The sequence below is a fragment of the Idiotropiscis lumnitzeri genome, chromosome 14 (assembly GCF_059441095.1).
Source record: "Idiotropiscis lumnitzeri isolate Australia: NSW breed Sydney's pygmy pipehorse chromosome 14, RoL_Ilum_1.0, whole genome shotgun sequence".
Lineage (NCBI taxonomy): Eukaryota > Metazoa > Chordata > Actinopteri > Syngnathiformes > Syngnathidae > Idiotropiscis > Idiotropiscis lumnitzeri.
The window spans coordinates 8,227,242-8,247,892 of NC_142404.1; the positions used below are offsets into that span (position 1 = coordinate 8,227,242).

The 20,651-nt window shown below is 39.5% G+C and overlaps 2 protein-coding genes across 3 annotated transcripts; both read right to left on the reverse strand.

Moving 5' to 3' along the window:
* Window positions 1-760: 760 nt before the first annotated feature.
* tfg (trafficking from ER to golgi regulator) lies at window positions 761-16,305 on the reverse strand. 2 transcript variants are annotated; one of them, XM_088315748.1, is made up of 8 exons: window positions 16,139-16,305; window positions 13,328-13,540; window positions 12,645-12,728; window positions 10,346-10,492; window positions 7,019-7,180; window positions 6,702-6,848; window positions 2,856-2,945; window positions 761-1,807 (listed from the first exon to the last, which is right to left on the reverse strand). In XM_088315748.1, exons 2-8 carry the CDS (start codon window positions 13,509-13,511, stop codon window positions 1,380-1,382), a joined length of 1,242 nt encoding a protein of 413 aa, XP_088171874.1. In that variant the 5' UTR covers window positions 13,512-13,540; window positions 16,139-16,305; the 3' UTR covers window positions 761-1,379. The 2 variants fall into 2 exon arrangements, with proteins under 2 accessions (XP_088171874.1, XP_088171873.1); XM_088315747.1 differs by having other exon boundaries at window positions 7,019-7,186.
* Window positions 16,306-17,758: 1,453 nt separating this feature from the next.
* Window positions 17,759-20,335, reverse strand: jagn1a (jagunal homolog 1a). The gene is made up of 3 exons (XM_088315203.1): window positions 20,208-20,335; window positions 19,888-19,994; window positions 17,759-18,945 (listed from the first exon to the last, which is right to left on the reverse strand). Exons 2-3 carry the CDS (start codon window positions 19,977-19,979, stop codon window positions 18,483-18,485), a joined length of 555 nt encoding a protein of 184 aa, XP_088171329.1. The 5' UTR covers window positions 19,980-19,994; window positions 20,208-20,335; the 3' UTR covers window positions 17,759-18,482.
* Window positions 20,336-20,651: the final 316 nt, after the last annotated feature.

Sequence of the window (20,651 nt, forward strand, 5' to 3'; positions counted from 1 at the left end):
AGGTTAAGGCAGGCCTGCAGAATGATTCTAAATGGTGAGATTTTGACCCACCTTTTTTAAAAAAAATTATTAATTTGTTTTAACAATTATTCTTTATTTTCTGTCCACTTCAGCCCGCTCATCAGGCATATAGTGAAAATGTAAACATTTACTTAAACTTGATTTAAAGTTGTGCACCCCAATAATTTCAATTTAGGGACCACTGTGCTCCTTTAAATAGAAAAAATAATAGAAAAAAAAAAGCTACACTGGAGCCCTGCTCTAAGCAAAGATTTGGTCGTGTATTATAACTATTGACATAAATATACAGGTGGTAGCGGTAGAACAACTTTTTAAGCTTATAGTCTACTTTTGAACACACAGGCTGCATTTTAAATTTGGCTCTGGTGGTAAACTGTCCATATTTAACAACTTGCTCATATTTTCCCAACCATTATGCGGCCAAATCCATCAAAGATGAGCGATTTCAGGCTTGGAAGCTAAAGCTGTGGGTGTTCGATAACTACTGAAAATGTTTTTTAATAAACGCTTTGTGCTGGATTCCCTCTCATTCGCTGAGACAGTTTGACATGGCAGAGAGACCGCACGCTCCCTCAAAACACATTCAGGCTGCCACAAGCCTCAAAACAGGAAAACAAAATATAATACCACCAGCATTACATCAGTATTCCCAAATCTGCTTGGGAGGAAAATGGAAAAGAAAAACCCAATACATCAACGCCAACAGCAACGCAAGTGTTGGAAAACACGAACAACGCAGCTGGGTCTCAATCATTTATTGTGTTAAAGAAAAAAAAATGTTACAGTTTATACACTATACGCTTAATCTTACATGATGTCATTTGATTTTTATATATTAGTAAAAACTGGTGATAAGACAGAGAAGGAGCAAAGTAGTAGTGACCAAAGGGAAACGTTATGTATTCCACTGGGATTGACCCCGCACGTACGCCTTCACTTAGCTAGTGTCTCCATGATTAATACAGACATAGTGGTGACAACAAAAAAGACAAAACATTGGAATTTAGTTAAGGGGTCAGATGCCCAGCGAATTAAGTATTAAGGATATGGATGTCATTCACGCAATAATGTACAAAGTAGGATAAACAGCCTGTTTTGGTCTTCCAGATGCGTGCAACAATGGCAAATACGAGTGGGGGGAAAAGATGGTGAGATGAAATAACACCCCCCCAAAAAAAATTAATAATTACAACAACAAAAGGCCAGCAATGTGTTGGATAGACCGCATACAAACACTGACCATCAGATTTGGGAGTTGGCCTGTTTCAAATTTCGATTTTATATTCATGGAAAAGTCGGAACCAGTTCAAACATTTGGAGCCACGAAGGTTGGTGTATGGATCTTTCATGAGCACCTCTTACCGGTACCCGGGGCCTGGTTGAGCATAGCCCTGACCGTAAGGGGGCCGGTTGCGGGCGTATGGGTTAGCAGCCCCGGGCGGAGGTGTGACCGTGCTGCCCGGAGGCGGGGTGTATCCCGGGCGAGGTTGGTACCCGGCGGGCTGGGAGGTGGGCGGCATGCTGTAGTTGGCTGGCTGTGATGCCTGATTAGTATAGTTTTGGGAAGGAAAGGCTCCTGGTGGGTACTGCTGGGGTCCCTGAGGAGGATGAGGATGAGGCTGCTGCTGCTGCTGCTGCTGGCCACCCTGGAAGCCGGGGGCTGGGGCCGGTGGACCTGGGGCTGGAGCTTGGGAGGAAGGGGGTGCGTAGTTCTGGAACTGCTGCTGCTGCTGTTGTGGCTGCGGTGCACCAGGTTGAGGGGCTCCTGGCTGGGGGCTATACCCCGCTGGGAAAAGCAACAAAGGATGTGGTCACAACTCATTTCAACAAGGACACCTGCCAGTGTTAACATGTACAATGATAAAATAACATCCAAGTAACAGCATTTTTATTTGTTAATTTTTTGTTTCATTGTGTGTTAAAAATGTTTGCATCTCCATTCCTCTACTAAAAACAGGATCTTCAAATTGACAGCGCAGAAAAACCACAAACAAATCAATTATGATTTGATTACTCACTGGCTCGATGTAAGAAAATAGGCAATGTTGATCATTGTTTTCCAAAGTTACAAAATGTTTTATTGTGATTGGACATCAATCTGCTTTCAGGAAGGACAAAATTCAGAATAAATACTGTTGAGATGCTGAATTTCTGAGAATTTGGACAACTAAAAATAGAAAAGGGGTATCTAAATGATTAATCAACTATCAAAAATTTTATATTATCTAAAATTACAACAGCATTTTATTATGGAAAATTTGTAATCTATGAATGTATAATACTATTAATTAACATGCATTTTGTATGGATAATTTGAGCATCATCTTGCCACAAACCAGCGTTATAATCCATCCCTCAATGATTTGAACCACTCTACATTACATAAAACATTTATACTATGCAACTGCTTTTGGTGTTCAAATGCGTTATCAAGTAAACCATTTGGTTTGAAAAAAAGATATTCAGTTTCATTGTGTCCCAAACAACGTAAACTACAGAGTAAAATAATGAAGCAATGCAGCAGCAATTGTGCATATGAACTGAGTTACATCTCAAGTACAGGCCTACATGAATCTAAAATGATCTAACACCAATTTTGTACAGAAGTTTGCAGTATGCCACAAACACAGTTCAGTAGTGACTGTACAAGCGCTTTTTGGTCCGATGACGAAAAGCCAGGTGTTAACGCAAAGTGAAACAGACTAAATGAGCACTTTTTAAAAATGTAATTGATTTATTTTTATTGCATTTTGGTCGAAAGCAGCATAGTGAACTTTATGTGTCTTAACACAAGGCCATTGCTTCTTTTTACATTTGACCATTGTCACTCTTACCCGGATACTGCATTCCATACTGTTGAGGCGGGGCTCCCGGCTGTTGTGGAGGGTATCCACCTGGGGCCTGGTACTGCTGATACACCTGACCTGAATGGAAGGGAACACAAAGAGGGAAAATTGTCAGCTTTGAAAATCTCTCCTTCGCGCTGTATATGGCACACTTCCCCATTTCAAGACCAAATCTTTGGGACAGGAAACAAAGACCTCTGCAGAACTGACGACTATGATGTGCGTCCTGATCCGGCTGTTTTCGACCTGGCATACGAGGAAAGCGCAACTCTACGGGAGGAAACGTGCGCTTACTTACTATCATAACTGTGAATATAATTGCATATGTACAACTTAAATCCTTTGTCCCTTCTTTGAAGATGACGTTGAGCAATTCTCTTGAATTATTCAAGGAAAAAGGAGGTAAATTGAGCAGCGATTGCGTGACGAACACAGCCATTTCGCCGGAAATTGGGTGGCTACCCATGTCATTTTTGACGGAAGTTTGTGGCACAAAGCCCATTGATGTCCCTCTGCGGCAGGTACGCATTTTTAACTGCAGTTGCAGCATTGCGCTACTATGGAGGCACTATATCAAGATCTGAAGTAACAACCCAAGACGAAACGGATCGAATCATGTTGAATCATTTTTTTTTCCCGCTAGTTGCTACTATTGGCATCCTGATTTTTTGTGGCGGATGGAACAAACAGGTAAAAAAAAATGATTTTTTTTTTTTTATTATTATTTTTTTTACATCCAAGCATCTCATGTTTATTTAATAAAAAAAAAAAAAAGTTGCCTTTGTATCAGTGTAACGGTTACGATTTTTTGCACTGCAGATATGTCAGGCAAAAATCTGCCGCGACTTTAAAAAGCAACTTTGCAAGGAGCAAAGTCAAGAGGCCAGGTGAAACAGAGCAAAGAAATTAACGTAGCAGGCAGTTAAAATGTAGTAATTCATATGGCGACAACATGTGGAAATTTGTGTCAGGTCTGAAAGTAGTTCACAAGGGACTAGTGATCGCGAGGGTCAGAATGCAGGACAGGATGAGGCGGCAAGTCGAGAGTAGGTAAATCTGTTTCCATTTAGAAGCATAACGCAAAGTCAACTCGTACATGATTTAACCATTTTTTTTAATTCCTCTTTCCAGATCTCCTCAAAAGCACAAGCAGCGGATAAATCAATGTACCTGTCTCCGGCATGTACAGTTATTTATGCGAAAAGCACAGTGGCCCAACGCAGCAGGCAAGTTCTGACTCCCTGGTGAGACAGCCGTGAATCAATTATTAAAAAGACATGCGGTGACTGCCGTTCACAAATCAGCAGAAGAGAAGAAGTATATCAAATATGGTCATACCTAAAAATATGCAACTAATAAGGTTACAAAAAAAAATAAAATACCGTTTTCTACAAGGATGGTCTTCAGACTGAAAAGGGAGGGTGAAATATTCGGTCTCATTGCGAGATGTGTAGATAAAATGTACTTTGAATTTGAAGTTGGCACCTGATTTGTTTATGAATATAGTTTTAAAAAAATAACGTAACAGTCATTCTTATTGGAACAATTAGCTTGAAGTTTGTTGTCAGTAAAAGAAAGTGAATCAGTGGAATTTACAGAATACATGGACATGATGGCACATAGTCAAGATGGAACCACCTTTGCCTCAATTTGAGCCAGAAAAAAACCTGTTTATTTGCCGCCGCTACCTTTTGCGTTTGTGGGCGGGTTTCTTTGATTGGCCACATTCCATTCACATCACAGTCGGCGGACTATACATTCCACTACACAGCACTTTCTACTGAGTAGTTTTACTGTATTTCTGTTTTATCACAACCTGCATATGAGCATCATTTTGTCAGTGGCGAACGTCTTTTGACAGCGCAACAATTGCAGGTTTATCTTGTTGATAAATGTTCACACACCACAAACCTCAAGCATGCGAGTGGCATGTAGGTGTGTTACGGCCCTTGCAGAGCGAAACGCTCCCCCTATATGCCAGATAATGATTGGGGTCGTGCGTACCCACTATCAGGAACACACGTGGACACTGTCGGCTTTGCATGCGGCATCTCCCTCGGCAGACACGTCTACATTTGCAGACAGTGACTTCCTGCTGCACTTGAATTAGCCATGACTTCACCAGACCACACTGCCTACGTGCACATGTGCAAGAGGACGACCATCTCAAAGTTGAGCGTGCCTCTTTGAAAATGACAGATGAGAGCAGCCCAAAATGGACGGCGGCTTTTAAAAGCGTGAAATTGTCTGTTGGTATTTTAATTAACTTGCAAGCTTTCCATGGAACGGAGGCTCAACTGATAATCAGCTGTTTCCAAAGCAGAGAAAGCCTGAAACTGAAAAAAATAAAAAAAAGACTCTGCTAACTGCTGTACTCAATTAAATCTGATAAGGCACGATATGCCGCACATGCTTCTCCAGACAAACAAACACTGGACTTTAAAGTTAGCAGATCATTCTGAAAGTGAGGCGCACAAACACTGATGTGGCAGCCATGTGTTGCATGGTTTAACATGAGCACCGCTATTATCATTATGATGTGTGAAAACGTGTGTGCGTATGTGAACTTGGCCGCCATTCATCCTTTCCATGGCCTGTGCTCCATCACTGCTGTTATGTAAGCATTATAGAGGGATGAGAGGCCATTACGACCCTGTCGGCATTGGAATGTTTTAGCCTCCAATTCACAATACAATAAATATAACATTAATACTATGAGGGGTCCAAGTGTGCCTAGTGTCATAAAACCCAACTTTGAGCTTTCCACCTTCAATTAAACCAGATGATCAAGCAGCATGTCTACGATTACACACAATGACATTATTGTGATTGCTTATCCCTTCCCTCACACTTAGCATTCAAATTAGCATATTTTGAAGTTCTACTCGGCTCAAATCTATATTCATTCAACTATCAACAGGGGATGGGATTCAACCTGTAAACTTGACACATCTTTAGGCTTATTTATTTTTGATGGGTATTACCTGAGGTTTTAGACAAAAAAGCAAATGTTTATGGGAGTTTAAAAATCAACATTCTACACAAACCACATACAAAAGGATCAAACTCCTCACGCAAAAGACGAGTTGCGCAGCAGCTCCATTAGCTCGTTTATGCTTTTTTTTTTCTCAGCGCAGATGTAAATGACTGCCAAGAGATCTACCCACCGGCATCTGTCTGACAACAGGTTCTAATCACATTGCACAGTCAGCTTATGGCTCTTGTTAGCAGCGTTCTAAATGCAACAAATCAACCAAGCTCAAGGCTTGAAATAAAATGCTGCACCATTTAAATTCCTGAACTTGAGCTGGCAGGCTGTTATAAAGATTCGGATAACAAGACAACAAAGACGGAGGAAGGAAGGCTCCACTGACAAACTACCACGAAAACCGGGGCGCAAACAATCTTCAGGCAAAGAGAAGTTCCCATAAAGATAGGGGGAAGTGATACTGAACATCTGGCTCGCAAAGGGACTCGAGTGAACTTCGGACCTCAGGCTCTAGCCACAGCTCAAATCAGTAAATGTTAAAAAAAATAAAATAAAAAAATTCCATTGCTCATTTTGGAACCATTTCGTCTTCAAATCTGACATGTGGTTTGTTCTACCAAATGTGGTGGCAAAAAAAATATACCTTGAATGTCCTACAACAATTGGACCTGGAACTGCCGTAATAATAAAAATCAGCATATCACGACATGATCGTTGGCTTTGTGTGTATGCCGCCATAACGACAGCTGAATAGACTGAAAAAAAAACACCTCTATGGTTGGTGTCTTTTGACAAATGTTAAATACTGTATTTATATATACAAATGGTGTTTCCAAGTATCTTACCATCCATGCCAGCCGGGGGTCCGTGCTGCCCACCAGAAAAGGGAGCCTGCGCTTGAGGCGGCAATCCTGGCTGAGGGACTGCAGACGAGGAGGAAGCGATGCTATCAGGGGTCCCGGAGCGCTCCTCTGGGGCTGCTGCTGGCGGAGCTACAGATGGCAAGGAAAGAGAGACAGCTGAAACAAGGGTCCAGTTCACAACAGATGTCAGATTGCTTATCAATGTGAATTTAAAGTTATTTTTGTTGTTGTTCCACAGCTGTCATCCTAGCAGAGACTGCTGGATAATTATATGAGACGATTAGGAGCTTGCGCAATACCTGGGGGCTGGTCCTCGTTCAGACCAAAAGCAGAGATGACATTCTTGCTGACTTCATCCTGGTTCTTCAAGGGGTCAAAGGCGGACATACTGGCCGCGCTGACTGGGGTCACGTGCTTCGCAGCAGGGTCTGTTGTCACCACCTTGCCTTCACGTCCATCAACTGTTTCTAATAACAACAGTTAACAGTTAACTCAACCCATCAAATGTGCCCCTTCCGAGGTCGTGTCACAGCTGTAGCAAAGGCAGGATGACGCCTTTACTGTGTACGGGAATTCCCACAATTGGCAGGACAAGGATGTAATTGAACATCAGTCAAAGTAAAGTTAATTACAAACCCCTAACACACTCGCTTGTTAGAACGCACACATTCCCTTTTTACTGCAGCTTTTGCCAACACATTTTAGTTAATATAGAGCACATGTAAAACATGCTGATTAATTGTTGTTCCGATTGTCACAAAGTGCTGTTTATACGTTCTGTTAATCCAGTATATCCTATAGCCGTGGTTCTGTGTGAACTGGCGTTCTTTACAGTGCACTTCATGGAAAGTGTGACTCAGGCAGGTCGAGGCAGGTCTCCAAAAATAAAATCCTCCACTTGTCTGTAACATTTGCAGCGGTTTGTGTGATGTGTCGCAGCCAACAATAATGCACGTTTTTTTATGCCGTGACGCAGACTTGCTGCTTGGCACTCCACTCAAAGAAGCAAGATGACTTTCATGCTGATTTTCAGCTATCAGCCATGCTGTCTCGACATGGTAATTGGTGGGTTACATTTTTGCGGTATGGTGACGAGCAAAAACATCATTTTAATGCTTCTTTACAGCAGGTGAAAAAAATCAATGACACTAAGCGAAATTATTTGACGAAATACTGATTTAAGAATATTTTTTTTTCATTATATTATTATCATATAATATACAACATTGCATGATTTATTGATGAGGCAATCATTATGATTTATTTATTTATTTTAAAAATGGTCTTTGGACCAAACACGTATTTATTAATAACCGTAAAATCTCGTGAGTAAGAAATTTTTTGCCATCTGAAATGATCCCAAAAAAAAAACAGTACCTGGATGTAAAAAAATAACATTAAAAAAGGCATACATTTATTCCAACATGATATTTAATGTTCAATGTCACAAAGTTATGCAATACAAAGTATACCTCATTGCAAAAACATTGCTCACATCTGCACTATGGGTAAAACTAGTCAATCCTGCAACAACAATTGTTCATGCTATTTATGACGGAATAAACAACCAACTTGGTGATGCCAACTTCAAAATAAAATCTTTCCAACTACAGCAATATGTTTGAGACTTGGAACGCATTTATTTTTAAGGTGTTCCCGGGGGCCTCTCGGTTGGCTTGACTCGTTTTTCAAATCACTGTAGTTGCAACTGGTGATGGGCATGACAGTTCTTTAAAATGAACTGAAGCATTAGAATCACTTAAAGAGAATTCACAGAGATGTTCTCCCCTACAAAAAACACAAAACTAAAAAACACACCCTCCCCCGGGCATGAACGGAGTGAATTAAAAAAAAAAAAACATTGTGCTCACCCTGATGTCGCAGTAATTGTAAATTGTGCATTTGTATTATTATTTCCTTCCAAAACGTTGCAGCTGTAAAGCACTAATGAGAATGGCAGTACGTTCACTCACTCGTTTGTGAACGAGGAACGGCAGCAGGTTCTCTCACTGAATCAGAAAGGGAAGTTACCTCACTGATTCCTTCGTGTACGCCAAAAGTGTGAGAGTTTGTTCAGTAAAATCCCTCCTCCATCTGACGCAGGCTTGGATTAGACATTCGCGAAGATTGATGACATGCGCGTGGCTGAGCTCAAATGAACTGAGAAGAGAACGAATCACTTAAGGAAGTGATCCATTCACGCACATTCACTAAAGATGTGGACTATTTGAACGAATTGTTCATGAACGACCCAACGCTAGTTGTGATGTTTCATAAACAGTTGCCACAGACCTCGAGAACGTCGTCGTCCTAAAATCAAGTTAAATCGCCAAGTTTGCTTAAAAAAACAGCTACTTAATTACGCTGATATTGCATTATACACTGTTGTATTACATATATGTATATATATGTATTTTATACTGTTACCAGCATTTAGCAGCGGCAAGTAGAATTACATTTCAAAGGCAATGGACGAAAACGACTCTGCACACGATGATGAAAGCCTGACACAGTTGTCATTCCTAATGATCACTTTTTAACCAACCTGGCTTATTCAAATGTGCCGTATAAGTCAGCAAAATTGCTACTGTGGTTCTGACGTCACTTTGTCTCAGACCAAAATCTATGGGGAAAGACTTGTCTAAAATCTCACTAACTTTGTAGAGAGGAAAATACTGTGCTGTTCAACAGCTGGAATTTAAGTAAAAAATGATCTAAAAATTAAAAACAGTTGGTCGTTCATTATTTTGGAAAACATGCATTTAAAAAGGCTTTGCAAGACCTTAAATATTGGTATGGGAAAATAGCACGTTTTAAACCTGGATCTAAAAGCATTTATACTTTATTGCAATATTGTCCCCAGGTGTGATTGTGAGTGTGAATGGTAGTTTGTCTATATGTGCCCTGTGATTGGCTGGTTACCAGTTCAGAGTGTACCCTGCCTACAGCCCAAAGATAGGCTCCAGCACCCCCCGCGACCCTTGTGCGGAGAAGTAGAATGGATAATGGATAAATTTCTATTCATGTTATTCACTCCGGTAACTCTGGCCTACAAACATTTTAGAGCCAAGAAAGTTTCAACAGTGTGAGGTCGCTGGTATTCAATGTTTTTGTTTCATAAAAGTGATAGAAATTCACAACTCTGACATGGGTATTCTTTTTACGTTACAACTTTGAGTAAATGATGACGACACAGAAAATAAGCAATGAGCATTTTTGATATCCCAAAATGAATTCTCAATCAATTCATTGTCAAAACGATCAATCCAGATCAAAGTACAGCCAATTCTAAGAAAGCAATGCAATTTTCAGACTCAGAAACCCAGAATTATTCAGAAAGTACTAAAACATCTTTGAAAACAACAGAAAGTTGGCCTGTATAAAATACCCAAGTACAGAAAAAATGCTTTTAAAGGGTGACTTTAAACTGGGCGAGAGGATCACATGAGATTTTTCAAAATACGACCTGAATTCTGATCCTTGTAAAAGCAATGACACAGTGACATCTATGGGTATTTAATGGCTTCTACACACAACCGTGGCTGCTCATGCTCAATTGCCAGCCTGAATTATATTTGGGAGAAATAAGTTTAACATTCATAGGGTTTGTTTTCTGTGTGGTTTACCGCTTTCTGGTGCAACAGCGGCCATGCCGAGCTCTTTGGGGGGCTCAAAGGTATCCAGGAGGGTGTTGACTTTGTTCCTCAACTCAATGAGCTCCCTGCGTAGGTACTTCACATGACTGGACTCCAAAGGTCTTGGCTGACCGTTCACTGTCAATGACAACAAATGAGGGTGTTGAATCTGAAATTCCTTGGTAACATCCAGACCAACACAGGGAAGTTGTCAAACTTGTTCATCAGCCAACAATTCTTAGTGTCAATAGAATTTTTTTGACTGACAAACTTGTGTAATAAACTTTATCTGGAAATTAATATAATTATTACACATTCACAAAAAGCATCGGACATGCAGAGGAAATATCTAACGTTTTAAAATTATTTCCGTGAAAAATAAGATTGCCGTTAGGCACGGTAGACAGCATTATTTATATAACACATTTCACACACAAGGTAACTTGACGCGCTTGACAAGCAAATACCACCTACAAGCCTTTACAAACAACAGTTAATGACATTCAGAAGCAATGAAGAGTAAACAAAAGCAGCTTACAAAATGAACATACAAAAGTCGCTTAAAAGTATGTTAATAAGAGTAGGCCTCTAAAATAAAAGAAAAAAACATTTTAGGATGTTTAAAAGAGCTAAAGAAAATCTACACTAGGTTGATCCATCAATTGGTGTTCTGTAGCATGCTTTAAGAAACTGCGTTATTTTATTTCATTGAGGTTCTTAAAAATGAAGCTGTCATGAAAAATTAACATCCTGGTTAAAATTAGCCGGTTGGGTAACTCATTGTGAACTTAACTAAGTGTAAAATGCTATGAAAATAATAGAAGAGATAAGTTCATATGATTCATCCCAAAATAACTATTTAGGTCCCTCCTTTTTGCTGCTCAGAATCATGAAACGTGAGGAACTGGAATCCAATCGAAGAACCAGGATCGCAACTGGAATCGTCCAAATGTCAATGCCATTGTGTGCACCTGGCCTCAGTGATAAAAGCCGAGATGGTAAGTTCACCTGATTCTGCATTCTAACCACATATAAGATAAAGACCAGGGTTAACTGTTACGAATCAGCTATATTAAAATGGTAATGATAACATTAATTGTTGTCATATGTAAAGTTTTTTTTTTTTTTTTTAGGATGAGACAGTTTGGACTCTGGAACTAATTATTCCAAATATAACTGACTTCTGATTGTGGTCGAGGTTTTCGTACAGCGGTACTGTACTAATGACTTGACCATTACAGCATAGTGACAATTTGTCACCTGTGCTACATGCAACTTTCAAGCAACCTCATTTTCCCTAGTTAAAAGCAGATAATGGAGGGAAAATTCCACCAAGAAAGTGTAACAGAACGCCAAGACTGACGGACATTCCTTTTCCCCATACACATACATGCACGTTTCTCTTTTGGAGTGGATAATGCTGAACAGAGATATTCAAGGTCAGAAGGCACTTCACCCAGATGCTGGCCTACTCCGACTATTCTCCAAGCTTTGACGCATGTGAGAGGATCATTCTTGCACGTGAGGTTGTGACATGTGACTATCTAGGGCGCCGCTTTGATTGGAAGGGAGAAAAACGTTTTGACAACCACCCACATTTTTTTTTTCGGACGGTAAATAGATTCCTGGCTAATGGCGGTTGCTCGATGACAAATTGACTGGAAGCAGAACACAACAAGCATGCACACAGTCCCGTCATTGGAGAAGTGTAATTGCACGTTGCAGTGCTTTTTTTTTTTTTTAGCTCTCAGCCATTTGTTTCTGATGTACAGCGCTACATGAAATGTTGAGCACAATCCATGATATCATTATACTACAGGCAATGTTTTGAAGTACAAATCATCCATCTTCTACCATTTATCTAGTTCAATGTGCCAGGAGAGCTGACAGCCTGTCCAAACTGACTTTAACGAGTCAAAGGCTACACCCTGAGGTGAAAACAATTCAAGCACAAACCTACCATAACATAAACAGAAACAGCACTACGCTCCACTTAGTAACTTCCGGTGTGTATTTTTCCTGAAAACATTGGTAAAATTCCAAATCTTATGAGCTTTAAGGTGTTTGAGGGGTCTGAATACTATTAGGAAACAGCAAATAATCTACTAAACAATAGTGGCTCCACTCTGCTTTTAATGAGCATGTATCTACAACGTATTTGTGCGTTCAAGTGGCATTCAGAGACCAAGTCTTCTTCAAACCAAAGGATTGTTCGGTTGGGAGCAATAGTTTGAAGCTGGAGCTGGACTGCCCTCTAGTGGCCAACTACAGAAAATTCATTTGCACTTACCAAACAATGTTAACTTGAGTATTCTACTGCATTGGATAGCAAAGGACAGGTCAGAGCTGTCGAAGATGGTGATGAGGTCATCGTCTATGAAAAAAGTGTGGCGGGAGAAGATGGTAAGTGTGCAGCAAAATCATGAAAAATGACATGTCATACCCAACGCAAACATTAATATCAGAACCATAATGATTGTTATGGGAAACAATATTAAGGCTGAAGCAGATGTGTAAGCCAATGTCATTCCACTTTTCCGCCAACTTTAAAGGCCTTTCACAAATGTGATGAAAATTGTGGCACATACAACTATTTTCTTCACATCCACAACTATGGACAATTTGAGTGTGTTTGGAATGTGGGAGGACATTGGTTTTCCCCAGGTACTCCGGCAAACATGCAAACCCCACAAATGAAGCCTGGAGCCCAGATTCAAAAGCTCAACCTCAGAACTGTGAGCTAGTCTTGCGAACCACGAGGTAGTTCTGTGAACCAATAATCTGTGGTGCCTAAGGCATGAATCCAAAAGACAAAATTCGCAAACTGGAGGTGGGTCTTAATCAGGATGTAAATTTGAATTTATTAGGATTGTTCAACCTTTGCAGAGATTGCTGCTACCAAGAGAGAATTTAGTTCTGTTGCTGGAATTAAACACAGAACTCTAAGGGATACTAAATAATCATGGGCGCCACCTTCGTCCTTGTACTTGATGGTGACCTCGTCGTTGCTTTGCAGTTTGCCCCTGAAGACGCGCTGCATCATGAGCACCAGCTCATCGTAAGTGATGTCTTCATTGTGGATGGGGATGCGTCTGATGTCATCGCCCAGCTGGGCTTTGATGATCAGCTTCCCGCTCAGGTCGAGCTGGCCGTTCATGGTGCCGTCCTAACTGCTGCTCCGACCACCTGATAGGATAGGAAAGACAAAAGATGATGCCATTTCCTCAGATCAGCAATACGAGGAAAAGAAAACTACTTTATAGCATTTTAACAATGGTGAGTGTGACTATATGACTTAAATTGCTCAAAAATGTAGATACGTGGCTGTCTACCACAATATAACCCACCGGGCATTTTCCAATGATTTAAGGTTTTTTTTTTTTGGTCTTTGTTAGCCAAAGAGCATCATTACCAAAGTAATTTATTTTGCCTTTTGACTTGTGTTGATTGTCAGTCATCAGTCTTTGGTAATAAAGGAATTAGACGAAATAATGTTTGCACCCCAACGAGCCAAACATTCCAACTACATCCATTCAAACTTTACTGAAAAATACAGTCTTGCCAATAGAAAAAGTGCCATGAATCAACATGCAACCCAAAAAAAAGCAAACAAAAAAGAAAAACAAACATTGCCTTCTACATCTTTGCAAAGCTATTTCTAGCCATCTGCTCTTCATATTCAACAACACTTATAGAACATTTTGTTTTCCCCATTGTAAATTCCTGTTTCTTTCATCTGTAATAAGGTCATCTCAAAAGAAACTACAAACCTTGAATGACCTTGTTTGAAAATAAAAAAAAATAAATAAAAAGGTAATCAGGAGCAGCTCCAAATTAAACATTAAAACACACGTTACAGGTGAGTATGCTGGCCAATCAAGTTATTCTGTGGCTGTTGGGCTACAAAACTGGGTTTTGGTAGTTTGGGCTTGATGCTTAATACTGCTGGAAAATATCAATGTCTCAAAAAGATTTGTTGTCAGTGGCATGAAGTGATCAAAAATTTCCTGCTGGGCAGCTGCGTTGACTGTGGACTCGATAGAAGACATGTCTTTCTGCCACAAAGACTAGAAATATTTTACTTTCTGTTTGGTGAATTGATACATCACACACGTTTCACTTTTTTCTTTCTTTCCCACTATAATTATTCCAATTTTTGGCAACCCACCTGTATATCTGTGATTACTACCCATTCAACTACTCAAACAAAAGGCATTAGACTCTCAAAGGCCAGTATTTTGGGGTCATGAACTCCAACATAGCCAACTGTTGCTATGCTCGAGTTCAAGGCGATTGTTTTAAGGAAAAGGAAAATCCTGGGGATTCTCGGCCCAAGTGTGACTCATACTGATGTAGGATTATTAAAATAAGTACAGAATTTGCAAAAAGGAACCATCAATTTTATACGGATACCCGTATGGTGGGGATGCTTTGGTGTGGATTCTATTAAAAGGTAATGATCAATGATCATTATTAACTTATTTACTGAGTACCTAACCTTTCACATGTTTTTTTGAAGACTTCATTTCCTGCAAATGCAACTTTTAATCAATTAAAGGGATACTGGTTTGACTTACTGAACCATTTTATATTGCCTTGCTATGGCAGGTCACAATTGTCGAAGACATATGGTTATGTGCGCGCTGTGATAGGCCATCTTGCATGCATCACACACACTGTAAGACATGCATGCGTTTTCCCCAACATGTGTAGGGTCTCGTATTGTAAGAATCTGATAAGATGTTAAATTGTGTTCTTAAGTGCTCAAGTGGCCTTTGGGTAACCTGACAGGGGGGAAAACATTTTTTCACAATTTATAGAGTGTAGTTAATTGCACTCATTCAATCACCCAATGGGGAAAGAAACAAGTCACGTTTGCTCTCGACTACACACAAGAGTCTAAGGGTCAGGCATCATCACGTGATCTGGTTGGTACTTGTAATGCACGTACTTTGACCCAGAACTGATAAAATAATTCGCCGTGGTGACAAGTGGCGGTGTAATCTGACCACGTCAACTGTTAGCAACCGGGTCCATGGTGGGGTTGTAAAACGGATGATGAACAATTCATCCATCTCCTGGGAGGCTTTGCGTTGTGTCCTTGCCAGATGAATAATTGCCTGGATGCTAGGGATTGGGCTGTAGCTAACATTGGACGTTAGCATCGGTCAGCCAACCGGGCATTCTAAACATCTATGTGAGCGTAAATATTTTGTAATGGGCGATCGACAACTCGACTTTTGTTAACAGAGACGCCCAAAGTTGGGGAGGCCAAGTCATCTGACTGTAGAACAGATATCGCTAACAACTTGTGACGGTGAAAGTTTGCTAGGCCCTTTTCGCAGCAATGCCAACGATGACACAGCAACAACTTCTTTAATAAGGCACAACTGAACTATTAACGTAATACACAACAAAAGGACAGCTGTGGTTGACGTGCTCATTAGCGATCGGAGATTAAATTTAAATTAATCACGTTCGGTTAAAGCTGACGCAATTAACAGACAAAAGCACGCATTCAAATAGAAACAACAGCGTCTCATGTGGAAGTCGGAACGCGTTTAAGTCTTGACAACATATACGTTGACTTTCAAAGAATCCATAACACCTGCTTTAGTAAGCTAGCCTGTTAGCTCGCGGAAAATACGAACGTAGCATTAGCCGGCTAGTTAGTTAGCATATAAGATAGCTGCACACATTCACGTAATACATCGCAAACGCGTGACATTACATTCGACATAGACGAGTCAACGACTCGTTATCAACTCAGAGGATGTGTTTTACCTGATCGTGACGACGTAACCACGATGTAGTTCACTAGCTATTCCCAAAGCGTGAAAAGTGGAAGCGGGTTTCTAGGCTAGCAAGAGCCGGGTGGCGGCAGCATCAGGAAGTGCCCAGGATCAGCCTCAGCTGTCAACCTGTACGTGGCAGCCACGCCGCGCAAGCGCACAAAGGCCATTTCATAATCGTCAAATCATAAACACTTGGAAGGAAACGTTTTATTCATTTGAAATAAAGATAAAGATAAAGATGTCCTTTATTAGTCCCACAATGGGGAAATTTGAAGTGTTACAGCAGCAAAGATATAGATCACACAGAGTCGTTAATGTATAACATTAGCAGCAGACAGTCATAAAAAGCATGCAAATATACACAGTATAAACGTATCTAGTGTAAGGAAACACTCCTAATGCCTGTCCATTATACAGAGGGGGAAACACTGTAATGATAAAAACTACTGAATGATTGAAAATACTGCAATGATAAAGATATTACAATGATAAAAGTACTGTAATGGTGAGAGTACAGAAATGACAGGAAAGTACTGCAATGATAGAAAATACTGCAATGATAAAAGTACTGTAATGGTAAAAGTACTGCAATGATAAAATATACTGCAATGACAAAAGTACTGTAATAGTAAAAGTACTGCAACGATAGAAAAATACTGCAATGATGAAAGTATTGTAATGGTAAAAGTACCGCAATGATAGGAAATACAGTAATTATAAAAGTACTGCAATGATAAAAGTACTGTAATAGTGAACATCCTGCAGTGGTGGAAATACTACAGTGATAGAAGTATTGTAATAAGAATACTGTAATGGTAAACAAAATACATCATTGGTCGATGTTTAAGTACACCCTTGGCTGAAAGTACAGTAGTAGTTAATATTGCATCCTCGGACTGCACAATTGCACTAATGCCCTCCTGTTTGTAGGCCTGACCCAATGTTCTTGTTAAAAAGTCTGACAGCAGTCGGCAGGAAGGAGCGGCGAAATTTACCATGCATGACAATAAAATGTTATACCATAAATTGTATTGAAAGTGATTTGTTCTAAGGAGAAACTGAAAAAGGCAAGGCATCATAAAAAATAATGTACAAATATAAATACTATAAATAATATGTGGCCAATCAACTTCCACCACCTATTCATGCATTTATCCTAAAAAAAAAAAAAGAATCCTAATTTGAGTAGAGAGTGAGTGACTATGGGCAAGAGGCTGGGTAAACATTTTTTTCATGGAGAAAAAAAATGTGCATGAGATTAAAGTCATGTCATCGCCTTTTCCCTGCAGGATTGCAGATTTTCGCATGAAAAATGAAACGAAGTGGAGATATCTACTATTCATTGGAGAGGAATGAAAATGAGTATCGGGCCACACTCTTTAAATAAAATAAGTTGTCGAGATAAAATAAAGTTTTGAGGAAAAAAAATGTAAATTTACGGCAGTACTTTTTAACGTCATTAAAAAAGAAACATTGGGATATGACCAGGAAAAATGTTGCATGAATGTTTTCATTAAAATTACAACTTTTTGTTCTATTAAATTCACTCCGATTCAGAGAAACAAAAAAAAAATGCAGTGCTTTTCATATTACAGATCAGAATCAGAAATCAGAATCAGAAATCCCTTTATTGTCATTGTACTCAAGTGTGCAACGAGATTAGAGAGCTCCCCTCTCCAGTGCAATACAACAATAATTCAGATAAATATATAAATTAGATAAATAAGAGAGGACTACAATTACACATTTGTCCACAAAGAAAAGCAACAAAAGTCAGTAAGATAGTCAAATATTGTCAAACTTTATGAGGGAAAAAAAGTTGGGATGTAAAAAAATTAAAACAACAATGTCTGTGTCTATTTTGTGTGCTATACTAAAATAAAGCCATAATTAAAATATATATTTTTGTAAAATTGTCACTTTTTCCCTCTCAAAGTACCAATAAATTTATTTTGGGGGGGGATGCAAATAAAGCAAACGTGACTCATGCTGTTAATGTACAAATATTTTCATAAAACTACAATTAATTTCTAAAATTAAAAAAAAACCAAAACAAGGATTGGGGGATAAGAACGAACAAAACTAATTGCGTTCCACAGTTTTCAATGGACGGGAGTTGAAAGGAGTATGAAACAAACCACAAGTCAAACATACAATAAATTAAAGTCAGAACATTTTGAGACTAAATTATTAAAAACGGTATTCATGTTGGGAGAATGGAGAAAGGAAAAAAATCACAACATTCCAAGAATAACATCATGTTATTCCTGTAGAATAATAAATAAGGATGAAGTATGTGTAAAACATTTTTTTCCTTTTTTTTTGTATACATATCATTTCTTCTTCTTCTCTTGCGTGGCGTTAAACCACGAGTCCAGCAGCTTCTTCATGTAGTACAGCTGCCACGCGTGCACCTGTACGGCCACCACCATCACCAGGTACATGACAGTCACCGCAGAGAAGCCAAAGATGAAGCGGTACGCTTTGCCGTGGCGATACAACTGCTGTGCCAGGGGGAACATCTCCATTCCGCCGTAGATGAGCGGCGCCACAGAGAACAACCCGGCGCTGATCATGGACAAGACGAGGTAGCTGATGTTGTTTTTGGGCAGCGACAGGCTGCTGCACAGAAGGGGGAGCATGCTGAGCAGGTAGGGGTACTCCCACTGGTAGGGCAAGGCGACGGTGTCGTGCGACACCAGGTCGAAGTGACTGACCGCAACTTGGGCGGCCACCAGCAGCCAAACCAGAAAGTGGATGATGTTCAAGCGACGTACCTCCGACTTCAACGAAGCGCTGCAACATGAGGAACATATTCTCACTGTGTGTTATGTTCATATTCTCTCTCAAAACAAACACATTATGCCAGAAAGTATCCCAACAACACTAATATTTTCTTTATTAGAGTAGTTTCAAGTGCCAAAATATTGACAGCTTATTTATTTTTTGAATTATTATTTTTGATTTTATTTATTCAATGTCTTGACTCAATATTACTATTCCAATATATGTTAAAGTTTTACTTACAGAATCACAATCACAGAAATATCAGCCTTAGTGAAAATAGTACCAAAGTATTTCTGAATGGGTTGTATGATCCTTTAACAAAATCAAATTGATTTAAAAAAATTAAATAAGGTATAATGTAATTTTGAGAGGAATGTCAAGAATCAGTAGGCTTGTGTCAAGCTGTTCACATAAGAATGACACTCCATGAATTTTTTTTTTTTTTTTTAACCCCCAACCGTCCACTAAACGGGAGTGTTTTCGAAAACTTTTGAATGATATTATAAATTGAGGCCCAATTACAGTAATTCCCAGGTGTGTTGGCAACTTGAATAAATAAATGCTGCACCTCAAATAAACAGATATTTTCCCCCTCAGAAACAACATTTCTGCTAATGAGTCAGAGCAGATGTCTCTATTGCAACATACACCGCCTGCACGGCAGACACGGCATCTGTAAAGCAGACAGTGGAATTTATAAATCTAATTCCATGCGAAACACACATGAGAGAGAGGTGTTCATGAATATAGAAGAAATAAAATCTGAGAGCCTATCCCAGCTGAATTTGGGCAAGAGGTAGGTTGCACCCTCGACTGGAAGCCATCCAATCGCTGGGCACATATAGACAAAACACAATAGTTATATTTATGGCCATACAGGCCTCACTCCTAATAGACACAATGTACTCTACTAGATGAGGATATCCACAGGGGAAAAAAAGAATGACTTACCTCATTTGGTAGTGTGAATTCGCCTTCTCTCTGAATTTAAAGTCACTTCCATTGGTGGTGGCAGCAGCTTTGTGGCCAACGCGTGATGTCATATTGATATAAGATACCTTGAGACAAACCGGACATTGAAGAATTGAATTGCCTCGGCTGAATTAATCAATTGCCGCTTCCCGACGCAGATAGTTAGCTAATACTGCTAGCGTAAATCGATCACACGTTTCACTCGAACTAAAAATAATTTAAAAACACTTCACACTATCAGCGATACAAGAGTGCATTGTGATATTCTAATGTGAATTATTACAGCTAACAATGCTTACCGGCGTAGCTCCGTGGATGTGCTCAGTTTAAAGAACGTCGACTAAACAAAAGATGTCAAGAATCAATGGGCTTCCGTCAGCTATGCGCATGCGCATGACCTCTTCACGGCAACATCAGCATCTGGTCCTTAGTGGGCGCGGCTTACTGGAGACCTCCGGTGCACGTTCACAATTTAAAAATATAAATAATCTTTAGAAAGTGATTTTATTATAAACATTGATGAGGAATATCACAAATCGATAGGAATATTTTATGATAAGTAGAAATATCTAATGTCTTTCCAAATAATAATATATTTATTACATAACCAATAAATTTAGTTTAATATGTTTTAGATTAATATTATTGTTTATGTATTTCTGAGAATAATTGTATTTTAAAAAATTAAGAATGCATAAATACAAAGTCCCGCAACCCTAGTGAGGAGAAGCGGTACGGATAAT

What these genes read in the sequence shown, in the direction of transcription:
- tfg (XM_088315747.1), bottom strand. Translation starts at nt 13,511, where the DNA reads ATGAACGGCCAGCTCGACCTGAGCGGGAAGCTGATCATCAAAGCCCAG. An exon ending in ACTCAAGTTAACATTGTTTG is followed by an intron (nt 10,493 to 12,644) that starts GTAAGTGCAAAT and finishes TGTCATTGACAG; the next exon opens with TGAACGGTCAGCCAAGACCT. An exon ending in ACCCCCGGCTGGCATGGATG is followed by an intron (nt 2,946 to 6,701) that starts GTAAGATACTTG and finishes CCTTCCATTCAG; the next exon opens with GTCAGGTGTATCAGCAGTAC.
- jagn1a (XM_088315203.1), bottom strand. Translation starts at nt 19,979, where the DNA reads ATGACATCACGCGTTGGCCACAAAGCTGCTGCCACCACCAATGGAAGT. An exon ending in AATTCACACTACCAAATGAG is followed by an intron (nt 18,946 to 19,887) that starts GTAAGTCATTCT and finishes CTCATGTTGCAG; the next exon opens with CGCTTCGTTGAAGTCGGAGG.